A 17,408-nucleotide genomic window follows, 5' to 3' on the forward strand; every position below is an offset into this window, starting at 1 on the left:
CTTCCGGAAGGACTCCATTACATCCTAGGGCACGAATCTGAGAAAACCTGCATCCTAGAGGCGAAGCATTCACAGGCTTGGTTAGCACTGCTCTGCGGTGCTAAGGTTTTTCTTTAAGGGGCAAAGAAATTAGAGGCGCTACGTTGCCACTGTGGCCCAGCAGACACGTGAGCGAAATTTCGTGAGCCTGAGTATAAATAACAGACAGCAACAATGGGTTAAAACAAAGTCAAACAAGACAAAACAAGTACAGCGCTGTGTTATTCTGTTTTATTTGCCAAACAATAATTCTGCGCATTGCTTCTAGTAGTTGTGCTCTCAACGCGTGAGATCTATATGGTTGATCATTTCACTTGCAGACATCATCTTTGTACAGTACCACGCAACTGCCACACTTCTCGTTCATCGCAGCGTTGCATGATTCAGGAACAGCGTTAACTGTTCCTGGTGTTATCCAGTGCAAGCATACTGAAAAAAAAGAAGAAACCAGACTGCTTTGAGTGGCTTGTCTCTTGAGTGGCGTGTCTCAGTCTGAGCTTGTTTTGGTCAATTCCAAAATAAGTATGTGCGTTTCAAGCAACTATTTTGTTACTTTGTTTATCGTGTTGGTTCTGAACAACGAATGGCATGAGCCAGGGCACTGGCGAAAAAAACATATCTTGTGACAACGAATTAGGCGTTTCCGTGTGCCCTAGTTTCATGAATTCTGAGGGTCCACAATGCATTCATCTAGACCCAGTTAGCTCTGTGTCATTCACACGCATAAGGCGTGTTTGACATACTGCGAATTTCTGTGCCCTATTTCGGGCGGTGAAATTTGCAGAATTTGAAACAGGCCTAATGCTTAGCCCAGATAAATCAACAATTTCCAGGAATTCAGCTCACTAGAGCGCAGTGCAGTGACCGTCAAGTATCAAGTAAAACGGTTTTTTGGGCTAGTTGTTTCATGGTGCAAGTACAGAATACTGTGCAACAACTGGGGACAAAGAACACAGATACGATGAAACCAGCGCCACATACAACTGAGTTTCTTTCGCATCGATCCTGCCGTACCATACAACAAGCTACCCGTTTTACAGTGTGGGGACGCCTTCGTCCCCTGCGTTCGCTTTCCCTCAACGCACCCCACTGTTGTTAGCTGCCCCCCCGAAAAGCACTCCTCTCGGTTCGGTTACTGTAACTAACAAGGGAGGGCGCTCGCGTCGCAGCGACACCAGCGCCACGGATGGCGTTTTGCTGCGCGCTCGCGGGGAGCGACGGGGTCTCTTCTCCCTCGGCACCGGGAAGCAAGCGGACGTTTCGCTCGCGGCTTCGCTCTTCGTCGACGGGCGCCGCTCGGTCGGAACTTACTCCCGCCGAGCCCGTCCCGCTCGACCTCGAAGTTCCCTTTGCCCTACCGTGGGCGGACGTTCGCTCGTAGCCGTGCTGGTGAGTCGGACATCCTAGATTCCTCAGTGTATTTTGTTGCTAGCTGGCGTTATTGTTGCTATAGCAATAAATGCCTTGTTTGTGTCAGCCATTGTGTCGTTCCTTTGTTCCCGTAGAGCACGGCCCGCCGTGGTCGGCGTGCGCTCAGTAGCGTACGCGATCACGGGGTGGGGTCAGCGCGGTTTTGAACCATGTCAGCTGCGCGTAAACGGGGAATACGCATTTATCCCCCCCAGTTTTAACCCCACATTTGGCGCCCAACGTGGGGCCTGCTCTTGGAACATTGGACGACAGTCTGTTCGGTCCGAGGAACGCTCTTTGTCCGGACTTGACAAGTGCTAGGCCTAGAGTGAATTTTGATCGCTAGGACCTGCGGCATGCTTTCTTGAGTGCGAGGTGTATTGCGCTGCAGCATGTTTGAACTTTTCGACATGCTCAGCATGTTTTTTTTGTGAAGTTTTCTTCCTGGAGTTTCTTCAAGAACCACTTGGTCCGCATCGAGGGAGCGCGAGGCCTAGCGCCCGCGGAGTTGCCGAGCCCGAAGCGAGTGAGTACGGAAGCCGCGTGGGTGGTCCGAGTTTTCTGTATATATTTTCTCGCTGTCTCTTTTTCGACTCTGGGAGTCGCGGCTCTGGGAGCCGGGTGGCCTGGGGCCACGGGTGCCTTAACGAGCTCGCTGGTATTGCAGCTCGGCACCGGGCGTTCCGACACCGTCCGATACGGTGGGCGCCGATCGCTCAAGCTGCTTTGTGCAGTGAGCGGGGAGGACCACCCCACAACGCTGATGTCTCCTCGCGGCTGCGCGCACGAAACCCGTTCCGGGTCCTCCTTTTGTTGGGGGTCGTCGACCTTCACAGTGGTAGTGAGGCCTAAGGCTATTCATAGCTGCCTGCGCCATGTCAAAAGTGACACGACCACCGGACCGTGGTGTTGAGAGGGGGCGCACTTTGCTGGCCGCCTGTTTTTTTTTAACCTCGCATGAACTGAGCATTCTCGTTCAACTCAAGAAAGGGCTTTGTTCACTCGAACTTTGCATTGCACAGCCGCCCGACACGTTTTGCTAGCGAGTTGAGCATTGAGCCACCAGGCCTTTGTGTACGCCTTTTCCCCTCCCGTGACCTACGTTAAAGGCATGCGGAGTGTGTTTCGGAAATTTTACAGATCTGGAGCCACTGCGGCTTGCTGTCCTGTGCACATCGTCTCGCCGCCGCCTGCTGCGACGGAGCGGCCTGTATCCTGTTCGCCGCATCCATCCGGGGCAGCCGTGGCGAGACCAGACAGCAGCCACCTCCGGCTGCTGCTGCCCTGGCGACTACTGCGGAATCTTGGCCTGCAGTGGTCAACCGGCCCTCCTCTTCGCGGGCCTGCGGGCACATAGCCCGCGGGCCATGCGAGTCGTCCCAGCGGAGACCTTCACGCCGCCTTCGGAATACCGCGGAAGACTGCGTGCACCCTGTCGGCGTGACCTCCGCTGCACGACCTGCCTCAAGTGCATGAAGACCAGGAGACTCCTCCATAGCATGTAACTTGCAGGCGCGTGGGTCTATTTAAGGTTGGGGGGATGTGGGGACGCCTTCGTCCCCTGCGTTCGCTTTCCCTCAACGCACCCCACTGTTGTTAGCTGCCCCCCCGAAAAGCACTCCTCTCGGTTCGGTTACTGTAACTAACAAGGGAGGGCGCTCGCGTCGCAGCGACACCAGCGCCACGGATGGCGTTTTGCTGCGCGCTCGCGGGGAGCGACGGGGTCTCTTCTCCCTCGGCACCGGGAAGCAAGCGGACGTTTCGCTCGCGGCTTCGCTCTTCGTCGACGGGCGCCGCTCGGTCGGAACTTACTCCCGCCGAGCCCGTCCCGCTCGACCTCGAAGTTCCCTTTGCCCTACCGTGGGCGGACGTTCGCTCGTAGCCGTGCTGGTGAGTCGGACATCCTAGATTCCTCAGTGTATTTTGTTGCTAGCTGGCGTTATTGTTGCTATAGCAATAAATGCCTTGTTTGTGTCAGCCATTGTGTCGTTCCTTTGTTCCCGTAGAGCACGGCCCGCCGTGGTCGGCGTGCGCTCAGTAGCGTACGCGATCACGGGGTGGGGTCAGCGCGGTTTTGAACCATGTCAGCTGCGCGTAAACGGGGAATACGCATTTATCCCCCCCAGTTTTAACCCCACAACAGACACATCAGTACTACAAACATCAATCTATGTCCGTATCCTGCATTATCTGCTGGTCCCATTTCTTGCTGCAATGCTTGACGGTGCACATTGCTTCCTCCGATGTACTGCGTCAGCAGTGATTATAGGGTATGGCTGTAGATTGACGTTTGTAGTTCTGATATATCGGTGATACGGATGGCTTGTCGTACAGAAAGGCAGGCAGGATACGAAATAAACTGGTGTATAGTGCCCCTGCTAACTTCCTTTTTATGTTTTCCTTGTCCATGATGGTCGCGCTGTCTTTATATTACTTAGGTCAAGATAAAGGGCACGCACTTCCTTTCAAAGATTTTAGTGTGTCTCTTTCACACTAGTGCTCCGTAATATTCTGACGTGTATGCAGATAGAGTGTTTTTGATGAATTCGAAGGTTATGCAAGTGTGCGATAATGGCTGTGGGAAGCCTTCATGATCGAATTGTTCCCGTTGAATTCACTGTGACTACTGCACTAACAGACCATGATTCGCGCCAAATTTTTCCATGGTACTAGACGCAGTAAAAAGAAACAGTTTAAAAAATCAATGATAATTCACTCACTTTCCTTCGAGTCCAAAATGATCTTCTCAATCATGCAACTCTTGTAATCGCTCTAAACTATTTGTACCGGTATTGGGTTAGATGCGTCTGGAAAAGAAAAAAAAATGGAGGGGTCACTTGAGCTGCTTCTTAACGGTATCACGCGGTAGCGTAATGGGTTGATTCCCCTATATGCGGTTGGTCATTCTCTAGTTTACATCCATAGAAACCTGGGAGTCATACAACTCCTTGCGCAGTCTTGCAGCGGTTAAGCGATGCGCCACTGCCCTGCGATGGCAGGTGCTGCCAGCGGTGCGCCTTGAGTGCCCCAGGTTGCACTTCGCGAGTGACCAATCATTAATTTAACTGCGAGCGGCAGCAGTTGGCGATTGGCTCATTATCCGGTGGTCAGGTTTTGACGACGCCTCAAGGTCACGTGACCTAGGTGGCCCAACTGCCTCCTAGGTTGCTCTCGGCACACCCTACCACAGCCATGCTTGTGATTTTTCTCTCACAATAACGACACAGACAACGACGACATCCGATTTTCTAGTGAACGGGGCCTTTGACGTTATAGTGGTAACATTAAAGGTAGGATGTCTACCCTGAAAGTGCGCAAGAGAAAGGAATAACAGTAGTTCATGAGCCAGACCTCTTTTACACATCGGCGGATAACCCACAATTGAGCGTAAGCTATATTTGTGTATCCTTTTTCCCGGAGCCAAAAGGCAAACTTGATTTTTTTCAGACACTTATTTCGTATTAAGAACGCAGTGCACATTATGAGCTCATACAGAAATGCTATGCAACTTACCTGCCAATTTTTTTTAGCTGATTAGTAAGTAACGGCTGTCGCTGCATTTTCGTGCAGTTAGTGACAAAGGTTATACGACAAGATACATGTTCGACAAAAATGAGCTTGCTCCCTATGAGCTGCATTTCAAAGATCGTAAAACGAAGGACAGTTTACATCAAGTTGACATTAATTAAAAATGAGCTGTGCTGCTAGTCAGCCAGCCTGGAACATGAATAGAAACAGCGCATAGCTGGTAAGGAAGAAATTTCTATTACCATAGTTACACCTAAAAGCACTTGCTTATTTTTTTCCTTCGAGCGCTCTTCTTGCGGTGTGAACGTGCCTGGTTCTACAAAAATTACGAAGGGCACTTGAGTCTGCTTACCTGCTTTGAATGAGAAAACATTGTCCCAGTGTCAGCTCTGTTGCCAGGTTCATTAAAAAATCCTACCTTTCAAATGACACACATGCACATTTGCAGAAGGTCTAAGGAAAAGGTTCAGGTTGATTCGTCAAGAACTAACGTGATACTGCGGCTTAGGAAGCGCCACGAAACACATAGCTCACGAAAATAGAACATGTTTTCATTGTAATAAACACCATACTAAAAAAGGGCAGCGGTGTTTTCGTGTATTGGTTCCATCCTGGCCTGGAAATCCTAGTGGCCCTGGTTCAATTCCCCACACATTCACAATATTTTTTCTTCTTTGTTCTAAACTTCACTATTTTATGGTCTGCTGCTGACGTCATGCAATAGCATAGTGACGTCACAGAAGAATCTCGTAACATGGACGGTGACGGACGCCGACCTTTGTGCTAATAAGACATGCCAGGTGTTTCAAAGACTTTTAGTAAATATCAAAGCCTGTTTTTTAGGTTAAAATATGCAGTTTTCAAGCACAGTATTACCACTGTCTGCGGACACCAGAAAACCGGTGAATTTTTCAGAGCATTAGGCTGGTTAAGTAATTTTTAATAATTGATTTCTTAATTATTAGAGTTAGGTGCCTAGTTGCAAATAGAGAATTGTAGCCGGACGTTAGTAAAAGCCATATCAGAGTTTATAAATTAGAAAACGCGCTTGCCCTTGGCGCAGTGGCTCGACAAACCTTAACTTTCGATCAGTTACGTGCACTGGAAAGGTTGCTTTGCGAGCAGGTTTTTGGAATGGGCATGTATTTCGGCAGGATGTAGCCAAATTTTCTGGAGCCAGAGCGCCAACCGTAATCGCGTTTTCGAAATTCTAAAAGCTGGTAAGGCTCCTAGTGACAACCGGCTACAAATCTCTAGTTGCAGGCAATTATCTAGCTGTGATAGTTAAAAAGTTAAATTATCAGGGAGCAGTTAACCAGTTTACTAGCTAGGAAAATTCACCAGTTTTCCGTTTCCCGCACACACTGGCAATACTATACCGCAAAAGCCATATTTCTACCCCAAAATATATATTTTGAAATTGCTTAGTCTTCCCTGAAACTCCAGCTGTAATGCTTTGGCATGAAAACATTTGTTCACGAGACCTGCTGAGGAAGATTTACAAATGGTAACAATTGAACATGGAACACGCTTTCCCAACCTACGATTTAAATATATTGGGTTAACGTCTCGAAGCGACCCACGGGCTATGAGAGATGCTGTAGTGAAAGGCTGTGGATTAATTTCGACCACCTGCGTGCGATTATTTTCAGTGCCCAGACATCTCGCAGTACAAGGGTGGTTCTGTACTTTGCACTCATAAATACAACACCCGAGCAGCCCGAATCAGACCCGTGACCTTGGAATCAAAGGCCTAGCACTAAATCGATGGAGCCTTCACTGCGCAAACAAGGCTCTAAGCAGCGGGCACAACGCCCTATCCCAGTTCAAGCCTGAAAAAGTGTGTGGAAAGCGTGAAATATTCGCATGCGACCATACTGTAGTTTCACTTACAGATGTAAAAGGTCATTAAACGCCGCTCTCAGTGGGCAGCTGCGGGATTTTTACTTGCGCTCGCAGTTTTAGAAGTAAAGAGCTGCTATGGACAGCCCTGTTGAGCCCTTGCGAATGCTCGAGAGCATTGATCTCATTTTGGCCAATGTTTTTCTTAACATTTCCGGTACAGATACAGTCACCAGCTGCGTTTAGTCCACAGGGCTCATTTTCTGCAGAAAGAACTATTTTTTCGATTACCTGCACTCGGTACATACAAATGCAATCTACTTTTGATGAGGCTGCCCGCGTGTATTCAGAAAGAAAATACTGTTTATTACCGATGTATAGAATCTCCGGTAAGCAAAGAATTTTATGACCTAATGTTCGGCAAGTGCGTTTTTTGTGTCATGCAGAAGTTGGGAGAAGAGACAGAACAAAAGAAAATGAAAGCTTAGTGGACGATATTCCGGACTCATGCCGGAGGTCATATTTTTCCGAACCGGCCGATGTATCGCCGGCAACGTGGTCAACGTTGCCAAATAGAAACCTACAATGCTTGACTACCGCTCACCAGCGCGAAGTCTAGAGCTAACGCCAGGAACTGTGCACGCGCAAAGTCACTCAGGCCTTTGCAATGAGCTAAAAGGTTGCAGATTGCCTCAGCACACCCTCTATCTCGTTGTTAGCGAGGGAGATTGCTAACCGATATAGCTAGATTAACCACAACCTTTCACTGCGTCCTTTTTCTGCTGCCGGATATCTTTACCGTCTATGTGATTACAGCCCGTCCAATTTGGTGCTCCAGTTCTGGTTTTAGTTGTAGTGAGCCAGCCATGGCGCCAGCCCTCGCCGGCACAACTTACGCGTCCTTCTTCCCTATGCCTCCGGCAACGTGAGGTGGACGCCGTTGCGGTCGAAGTCTGCGGCGTCCCTTCAAAGGAACCCGACCGCACCCCGCGCGCCCCCGCATCTGGCGCGCTCTTTCCTTCTCCTCCCTTTTCCCTCTCGCAGCGGCGGGGCGCGCCTCCCGCGCTCCCCGCCGCAGCTCCGTTACTCAGAGAATAAACGGTTGAACAGAACAGACGTCTTGTCTTCCCTGAGGATCTCCGAGCAGCTTACGCCCTACAATTGGTGACCCGGTTTTCGACGAACCTAAGAAACGTAGAGCCAAGTTTTTGCCCACGCTGAAGACAGGACGTCAACGCAAGCAGCTGAAATGGAACAAAATCAGCCACTTACGCCCAACCTCAACCAGACAACGCCAGATGTGCCCGGCGAAGCCGTCTCTGCAGTCACAGTGCGTCTCCCACCGTACTGGGAACGCAACCCAGCCGTGTGGTTCCTGCAAGTGGAATCTCAATTCCAACTTTCGAGAATTTCATCACAGAAGCAGAAATTTTACTACGTGGTCGGCGCACTGCCATCAACAGCTGCAGAGGAGGTGTCCGACATACTCACCTCCTTCAGCACCAATCCTCCGGCAAATCCATATGATGACCTCAAGGCAGCCCTACTGCAACGAACGGCCGCGTCCGAAAGGACGAAAATACAGCAGCTTCTCTCCGCGGAGGAGCTCGGTGACCGGCGACCCAGTCAGCTCTTGCGGCGGATGACGCAGCTTCTCGGTAGCAGTGCGCAGGCCAAGGACAATGCAGTGCTACGTGAACTTTTTCTACAGCGCCTGCCGTCCAACGTCCAAATGGTGCTTGCCACAGCCACAACCATGGACTTAACATCACTCGCCGCGCTAGCCGACAAGGTGATGGAAGTGGCCACCCCGCACTTGACCGTCGCTGCCGTCAGCCCGCCCACACAGTCGTCGCCGTTGGCCGTCCCCATCACCACTCCTCAGCCGTCGCATATTGCATCCACCACCGCTACGCCTTCCGAAGTTGATCGCCTTTGTCAGCAGCTCGAAAAACTGATTGCGGCAACTAGACACTCAGAGCCGCCTCTACGCCGTGGACGCCAACGTCACCGCTCCTCAACGCCTCGACAGCGCGGACAGAGTGAGCGAAGTCCATCCGCAGGCCCACGCATCTGCTATTACCATCGTCGCTTCGGCGCCAACGCCCGCCACTGCCTCCTGCCTTGCAGCTGGACGGAAAACCGGCCGGCCGACCACTAGCGGCGACGAGCGGTCTGTGCCGAGAAGAGTGTCGCCTTTTCCACGTCTACGACAGAACCACCGGACAGAAATTCCTTATCGACACCGGGGCCCAGGTGAGCGTTCTCCCAGCCACAAAAGCAGAGCGTGCTTCCGCTGCAATTTCGTACCTGCAAGCAGTGAACGGAACGCGCATACCTGTTTACAAACAGCGCTCTGTAACGCTCAACCTCGGGCTTCGAAGGGTCTTCCGGTGGGTATTTCTAGTCGCCGACGTTGGTTCTGCGATAATTGGTGCCGACTTTCTAACGAAGCACGAGCTCCTCATCGACGTCAGGCGGAAGCGCCTCATTGACTCCGCAACGAAACTCTTTATTCACGGCATAGCAGCGCGCGCAACTACCGATGTAGCACCCTCATGCGCTACAGTTGCCAAAGAGCCGTTTGCAGCCCTGATTAATGAATTTCCCAAGCTAACGTCACCCCCGGATTGGACTCAACCCGTCTGCCACGACGTTCAGCACCACATCATAACATCGGGACCACCTGTTTTCTCTCGCCCACGACGCCTGGCTCCGGACAAACTCAAGGTGGCCCGTGCAGAATTCGAGCATATGCTGGAACTTGGTATTATTAGACCTTCATCCAGCAGCTGGGCATCTCCACTCCATCTTGTCCCGAAGAAGTCAGGAGACTGGAGACCATGCGGAGACTATCGTTTTCTGAACACCAAGACCGTCCCGGACCGATACCCATTGCCCAACATACAAGATTTCACGTCTTCTCTGCACGGTGCAACCATCTTTTCAAAAATAGATCTTGTTCGGGCATATCATCAAATCCCTGTAACTGAAGAAGATATCCCCAAAACAGCGATCACGACACCATTCGGACTGTTTGAATTCTTGAGAATGCCATTCGGACTTCGCAACGCTGCGCAGACCTCCCAGCGTTTCATCGACTCCGTCGTACGTGGCCTTCCCTTCGTGTTCGCCTACGTGGATGATATTCTCGTGGCAAGTTCATGTATTGAAGAACACCTGCACCACCTCCGCCAACTTTTCGAGCGTCTTTCGACTAACGGCATTGTTGTCAACACCGAAAAGAGTGAGTTTGGGCAACCAGCTCTCGTATTCCTCAGCCATCACCTGGACAACAACGGCATCCGCCCGCTTCCCGAAAAAGTGAAAGCAATCACCGAGTTTCCCAAGCCCACTTCAAGCACGAAGCTCCGCCAGTTTCTTGGCCTCGTAAATTTTTACCGCCGATTTATCAGAAACTGCGCCACCCTGCTTGAACCACTTGACCGCATGCTGTGCGGCAAGCACTCGGCGAAAACGCTACACTGGGACACCACTGCGGACGATGCCTTCAATGCCATCAAGCGCGCTCTGGCCGACGTCACTCTACTCGCCCACCCAAACCCCGATTATCCGCTGGCACTCATGACAGACGCTTCCAACACAGCGCTCGGAGCTGTCCTTCAGCAGCAGGTCAGTGGCGTGTGGCAACCCCTCGCATTCTTCTCAAAACGCATGACTCCTGCCCAGACACGATACAGTGTTTTTGGCCGCGAACTTCTCGCCATATACCTGGCAGTGCGTCATTTCCGCCACTTGCTTGAGGGCAGAGCATTTACCGTTTTCACGGATCACAAGCCTCTTACTTACTCAATTGGCCGTCCTGCATCCCTATATACGCCACGGGAAGTGAGACAACTTTCCTTCATATCTGAGTTTTCGACTGACATCCGACACATCAGTGGTGCCGACAACACCCCGGCTGACGCCCTCAGTCGCGTCGATGCCGTCACGCGCAGTCGTTCCGAAACATCGACTTCGTCCTCCTTTCCCTTCGACATACATGAACTGTCTGCAGCGCAAGCAAGCGACCCCGAGCTTTCCCGCCTACGTACAGCGCAAACATCCCTGAAGCTCGAGACAGTCCTCATTGAAGATGTGCCAATCGTTTGTGATACCTCCACAGGTACGCCAAGGCCCGTTTTGCCCATCGATTTCCGCAAGAAAATCTTCGAATCCTTGCACACCCTTTCCCATTCTGGAATTCGTGCAACTCAAAAGCTGATCAAATCCCGCTTTGTCTGGACCCGCATGAACACCGACATTCGCGACTGGGTCCGCGCGTGTGCACCCTGCCAACGTGCGAAAGTACACCGGTACCCTGTGCCCCCAACGCAGCGCTTCCTGCAGCCCAACGAACGCTTCGCAGTAGTCCATATCGACATCGTTGGCCCCCTACCCCACTGCCAAGGTTACCGGTATTTATTGACATGCATCGATCGCTTCACCCGATGGCCTGAGGCTACACCAATCGCCGACATCACAGCAGCCACTGTCGCCGCGGCCTTCGTCTCTACTTGGGTAGCGCGGTTCGGCTGCCCCACAACCATTGTCACGGACCGCGGTCGCCAGTTCGAGTCATCGCTTTTCACAGAACTCCTCAAACTGCTCGGAGCAGCACGGCTACGGACTGCATCTTACCATCCACAAACAAACGGACTCGTAGAGCGTTTCCATCGGCACCTCAAAGCAGCACTTACGGCGCACGGACCCCCCGTCAAGTGGCTCGAAGCTCTTCCGCTCACGCTGCTCGGAATCCGATCTGCCTTCAAAGAGGACCTTTCGTGCGCCTGTGCCGAGCTTGTTTATGGAACCTCCCTTCGTCTTCCAGCCGATTTCTTGGAAAGCACGAATCCCGCCGTCCCGTCCACAGCAAGTGAATACGTCGACAGGCTCCGGCATATCCTCCGCCACCTTCAACCACAGCCGACGCGAGAACACCAACGCACTGTGTATGTGACTCCAGACTTAAACACAGCAAGCCATGTTTTCGTGCGTTACGGCCCTGTGCGTGGTTCCCTCCAACCCCATTATCTCGGCCCCTTCCCCGTCCTTGAGCGCCGTCCTTCCACTTTCCTGGTAGACTTGAACGGAACGCGAGATGCAGTGGCCCTCGAACGACTCAAGCCAGCGTACATCGAGGCCCCAGTCTCTTGCGTTTCGGCGCCTGCACTTGCGACAGCCCCATTCATTTCCGACCGACAGCAAGCCCCTCCGGCTCGTCGCGTCCACTGGCATCCCAGCTGCCCAAAGAAGTAAATCGTTCGTCGCCTTGGCTTCCTCTCTCGGGGGGGAGCCGTGTAGTGAGCCAGCCATGGCGCCAGCCCTCGCCGGCACAACTTACGCGTCCTTCTTCCCTATGCCTCCGGCAACGTGAGGTGGACGCCGTTGCGGTCGAAGTCTGCGGCGTCCCTTCAAAGGAACCCGACCGCACCCCGCGCGCCCCCGCATCTGGCGCGCTCTTTCCTTCTCCTCCCTTTTCCCTCTCGCAGCGGCGGGGCGCGCCTCCCGCGCTCCCCGCCGCAGCTCCGTTACTCAGAGAATAAACGGTTGAACAGAACAGACGTCTTGTCTTCCCTGAGGATCTCCGAGCAGCTTACGCCCTACATAGTAAACCTCGTGCTGTCTCCTCAGAATGTCCCGTTTTCGTGGTTAACTTCTGTAACACGCAAAATGTTATCTTTTGAACGTGTGTAGTCCCCGGGCTATATACTGCAATTTATTGTAATTTGTTGGCGCCAACTGCACAACACGCCAATGAAACATCAGCTATTTCATAGCAAGTAGTTACACTCCATTCTGTATGAATTACCTCAATATATACTATAGAGTAAGGTGCAAGCTTTACATGCAAATCTCATATTTCGCCTGTATATGTTTGTTTCTTTTTTATTTCCTAATCCATAAGGACACAGCCAAGAATTTGATAAGGGAGACTTCATGAAAAAAAGCGTGTCGATATAAACCGACGAATCACAAAAATTCATAAAATTTTGTATGAAAGAAAGAATAAATAATATTCTATATCTAATCAAGGTAAAATAATGAACTTGATCGTGACTCGTGAAAAAATAATCCAAGAAATACTACAAGAAATAATTTACAGAAAGTACACTGAGCAGCAAGAGAACAAAGCAAAGTGATTTTTATGAAGCAGGCGAATTCAAGTGGAGCAGTCCACAAACAACATTCTTTTATGGCGTTTAACGGCCCAGAAGAAATCAGGCTATGAGGCACGCCGAAGTGGAGGGCTGCGGATAATTTCGACCACCTGGGGTTCTGTAAGTGCACTTACATTACACCGTGCACGGGCCTGTAGTACCTCGCTCTCATCGAAATACGACTGCCACGGTTGGGATCCAACCATCGTCTTTCGGGCCAGCAACCGAAGATCATAACTAGTGAGTCACCGTGGCAGTCAAAAAATAATTATCAATGAATATGCCAATCTCACAGTTAGAAAGCAAAGAGTTTCTTCCAAAGAAAAAGAAGGCCGCAAAGTATTACAAAGTATTTGAGAAGGAGAGTGACGACGTGGCTCGAACGCTGCTGCTTCTGGACTGTGCTGCTGGACTCTGCTTCTCCTGGTGGTTCCGGATTGCTCTTCACTGGTGAGGCCGTTCTACGTTGGGGGGTTTTTGGCCAAGGCTTAGGTTAAGGTTAGGTTAATGTGAACCTGAGGGGGCGTTTCGCTGTGAGATGTCTTTGACCTCCCCAGGCGGAGGGTCGGCAGCTTGGTTTGCCAGCTTGCCAGCCCAAAGCCTGCCGCTTGAGTGCTTCCAGAAAAAATGGCATTGAGGCAATTCCTGTGGCTCTCGTCCCAATCGGTGAGGGGGCGATCAAAATGAAAACACCCAAAGTTATTCAACAGGAACTACGATCATTGACAGCCAACTATCTTCAGATCTCTGAAGTGCGTCCATTTGGCCGTAGAGGCATTGTCTGCAAATCGTCCGATATCGCTTGCGTGGCTGACTTGCTGCAGTGCAAAATTTTCAGTTCACTACCGGTAAAAGCATTCATTCCAGAGCAACTTGCATGCGTCAAGGACATTGTACGCGGTGTGGACCCAGCATCTTCCCCGCAAGAAATTCTAGAAGAATTTCAGGATGCAGGTGTTGGAGTCCTTTCGGTATATCGGTGCAGTAGAGAAATAAACGGCTCGCGTGTTGCTACTGAATCGGTAATAACAACTTTTGCTGGCACTTCCTGCCCTACTGAACTAAAAATCTGGCCTATTGTATACCGTGTAGACACTCTGCAACCGCGCCCACTTCAATGCACCAACTGTTGGCGGTTCGGGCATAGCGGCAAAGCATGCAAGTCAGAGACCCGCTGCCGTTTGTGTGGCGAAGGTCATGCTGCGGATAACTGCACCTCAGAACAGCCTCATTGTTGCCTCTGCAGTAATAACCACCCAGCAGATGATGCCGACTGCGCAAAACGCAGTGAGGAGCGCAGCTTGTTAGACATAATCAAAGAGAAGCGGTGCTCAAGAGCCGATGCTTACGCTCTTCTTAACAGGAAGAAGGATTCATACGCTAGTCGTGTGCGCGCTTCTGTTGGGGATATTGAGTCCAACTTGACTGCCTCCATCGTCTCCACTGTAGAAAAAGCCCTTAACAATGTTGTTGAGCGTATGCTAAACACATTTTCTGAGGCGTTGGCTCAGTTTATTGCAGTTCAATCTGTGTCACCATCTCCATCCGTTCTGGCAGCGAAGCCTGCGTCTGTTTCAGCTTCTGCCGCTACTGCTAGCAGCTCAGCATCACCTCCTGATGCTTCCCAGGTCCCACCTAACATCTCTCTTCCTAGCAATGCATGTTGTACCGATGTCTGCACAACAGATGTTGAAATGTCGTGTTCTACGCAGAAGCGTCGTGCTTCCTCGTCTCCATCTAAATCTAGTTCTCATCAGATGAAAGCTAGAAAAGGACCACCAAAACTTCTTCCCAATGTTGATATCCTCAAAGAGGCGGTGTCTGCCTCTTCAATTGGTCAGTAATCATGGCAGGCATCAAAGTGTTACAATGGAATTGCCGCTCTGTATTCTCTTCTCTTCCAGATCTAGAACTACTTATTCGGAAACACAACCCTGATATCGTGCTTTTACAAGAAACGTGGTTATCACCTTATAAATCATTTTCAATGAAAAACTTTCGAGTTTTCAGATTAGATCGAAATGCTGGTAGGGGAGGCGGATTGGTAATCATGCTTTCTAAACACATATGTCATCAGGCATCAATCTCTAACAAAATTCTTCTCCCTGACTGTGAGCTTTTAGCGCTCAAAATTTCATTTCCGCAGTGTGCTGATATTACAATTGCTAATACCTACTTTCCTTTAGGTGTACAGAGGACAGACTGCTTAGACAGCTTGGTGGCTGGCGCAAGTAGTGTAGTTATTGCGGGAGATTTTAATTCCCACCACAGTGAATGGGGAAGTCGCACTGATTCCTGCGGCCAGCTTCTCTTGTCGTGGCTGTCTGCAAATGCTGTACGCTGCTGTAATTCAAGAGATATAACATTTATGCGAGGCGGTGCTCGCTCAGCCATTGACTTAACATTATCGGCAGGTAGGCTTGAGGTGAATGACTGGTTGACAGAAGATGCGGGTACTTCTAGTGACCACTTTCCTATAACTTTCACTATCCGGTTATCTCCGCACAAAAATAGTTGTGTAAACCATAAATTTGTCAACCACAATATTTATAAAAGTTTGATGTCCGCCTCACTTGCCTCTATAGTCAGTACTAGCCGGGATGACAGAGCTCAGCAGGCGGTTTCATTTTTGCAAAGTGCAGTAGACCATGCAATATTCACTGTGCCCGCAGCAGTCTCTAATAAACAGCCGTCTCCCTGGTGGACACAAGAATGTGAGAAGGCCTATCGTTGCAGAAAAGCGGCCTGGAAGAGGCTATCCTGCAACCAGAGTCCAGCAAATTGGTTAAATTACAAATTTTTCTCTGCATCTTTCAAAAAAACAATTGCAAAAGCCAAGGAGGACTATAACCAAAATTTGAACACTTATCTTTCAAATCCTCGTAATCGGAAGGCCCTGTATAGATTTATGGAACGTAACAAGAGTTCTCCAGTCCCTCACCTTACTTCTTCAACAGTGTTATCACCCCAACAGGCTCAGGAAACCCTGGATAGTATTGCTCAGGGACTAGCGGTACGTTTCCAGACTCAAAGAAATGTCCCTCTGCGCGCAATCACACCCTCTTCAGATTATACCGAGGTTGATGCGGCAGAGCTCCTCTCAGTCCTGGCAATGATGCACCCTGCAGCTCCCGGGCAAGATGGTGTCACTGTTGGTATGATTAAAATTTTAGCCCAGGATTTCACAAGCAACCTCTTAGATATTATCAATACTTCATTGAACAATGCATGGATTCCAAGCATTTGGAAGATGGCGAAAATTATTTTATTGAGGAAAGATGCTGGTAAAGGGTACGTTTTAGACAATATTCGGCCAATTGCACTAACTTCAAATTTAGTCAAATTAATTGAAAGGGTAGTGCACAGCCGTCTCACAAAACATGTTCAGGATGTTAATGGCCTTAGCCCAGCACAGATTGGCTTTCGTCGCGGATGCTCTATATGGACCGCGCATGTGGATCTTAAAAGTAGAATCCGGCTCTCGATACGCAGAAGAGAAGTTTCAGCTTTGGTGACTCTTGATGTAGCAAAGGCCTATGATAGTGTAGAACATACTATTTTACTTGACAGACTTGCGCAGTTACATCCTCCAACCTACATTTATGCATGGATATCTGAATTTCTAAAGGACAGATACTTTTACTGCGCAGAGGGTACCCTACGTTTTAATACTTACCATCAATCAAGAGGAGTGCCGCAAGGCTCGGTGCTATCACCGCTGCTTTTTCATATTTTGGTCAGTGACATCCCCATCCGTCCTGATATAACAGTTTTTGTGTATGCAGATGACATAGCTTTTTTCGCCTCGGCCACGGATATCCATTCGCTTTACCAGGTTATGCAGGGATATTTGGATGCTCTTGGAGTTTGGTTGCACCGTATTAATTTATCCCTGAATGTTAACAAATGTGGCACACTGGTATTTCCTCCAGACACGCCTTTGTACATTTCATTAGCCCATCACTCTAATCTGATTCCACAAGTGGAATCTGTTACATATCTAGGTGTTACTTACCATCCAACCTTAGATTGGAGCCTTCATATCAAGAACAACGTGCGTAAAGGAGAACGCGCTCTAGGCCGGCTGACACGAATCGCCAATAAAAGGTTTGGGATGCGCCGCGACACATTATTGTTACTTTACAAAGCTTATGTAAGACCTATACTTGAATTTGGTTGCGTTTTGTTCTCTGGTAGCGCAAACTACAAGGTCCAACCCTTAATCTTACTGGAAAGGCGTTATTAAAGATCAGGTAGCATGGTCGTGCCGGAGAGGGGATGAGGAAGGTCGGAGACGAGGTTTGAGGGAAAGACAAGAAGAAGAACTTTATACAAGGGAATTTACATATATACAAACAGCAACTGGGAGAACGTCTCAGTAAGAGAGTCTCAAAACAAGGAGCAAAGCTACAAGACGATGAGCTCAGA

General features: G+C 50.0%; 1 protein-coding gene and 1 pseudogene across 1 annotated transcript; one reads left to right on the top strand and one right to left on the bottom strand.

Annotated features, from left to right (window-relative positions):
* Nucleotides 1-349: 349 nt before the first annotated feature.
* LOC149360366 (uncharacterized) overlaps nucleotides 350-17,408 on the bottom strand; it is a 34,677-nt pseudogene continuing 17,618 nt past the window's right edge.
* Nucleotides 8,069-9,808, top strand: LOC149360367 (uncharacterized). Its single transcript, XM_089575310.1, has one exon. It carries the CDS (start codon nucleotides 8,069-8,071, stop codon nucleotides 8,978-8,980), a length of 912 nt encoding a protein of 303 aa, XP_089431436.1. The 3' UTR covers nucleotides 8,981-9,808.

Source organism: Amblyomma mixtum, chromosome 2 (assembly GCF_055824585.1).
Source record: "Amblyomma mixtum isolate Tamu chromosome 2, ASM5582458v1, whole genome shotgun sequence".
Taxonomy (NCBI): Eukaryota; Metazoa; Arthropoda; class Arachnida; order Ixodida; family Ixodidae; genus Amblyomma; species Amblyomma mixtum.

Excerpts from the sequence above, each read along its gene's own strand:
- LOC149360367 (XM_089575310.1), top strand. The coding sequence starts at position 8,069 with ATGGAACAAAATCAGCCACTTACGCCCAACCTCAACCAGACAACGCCA.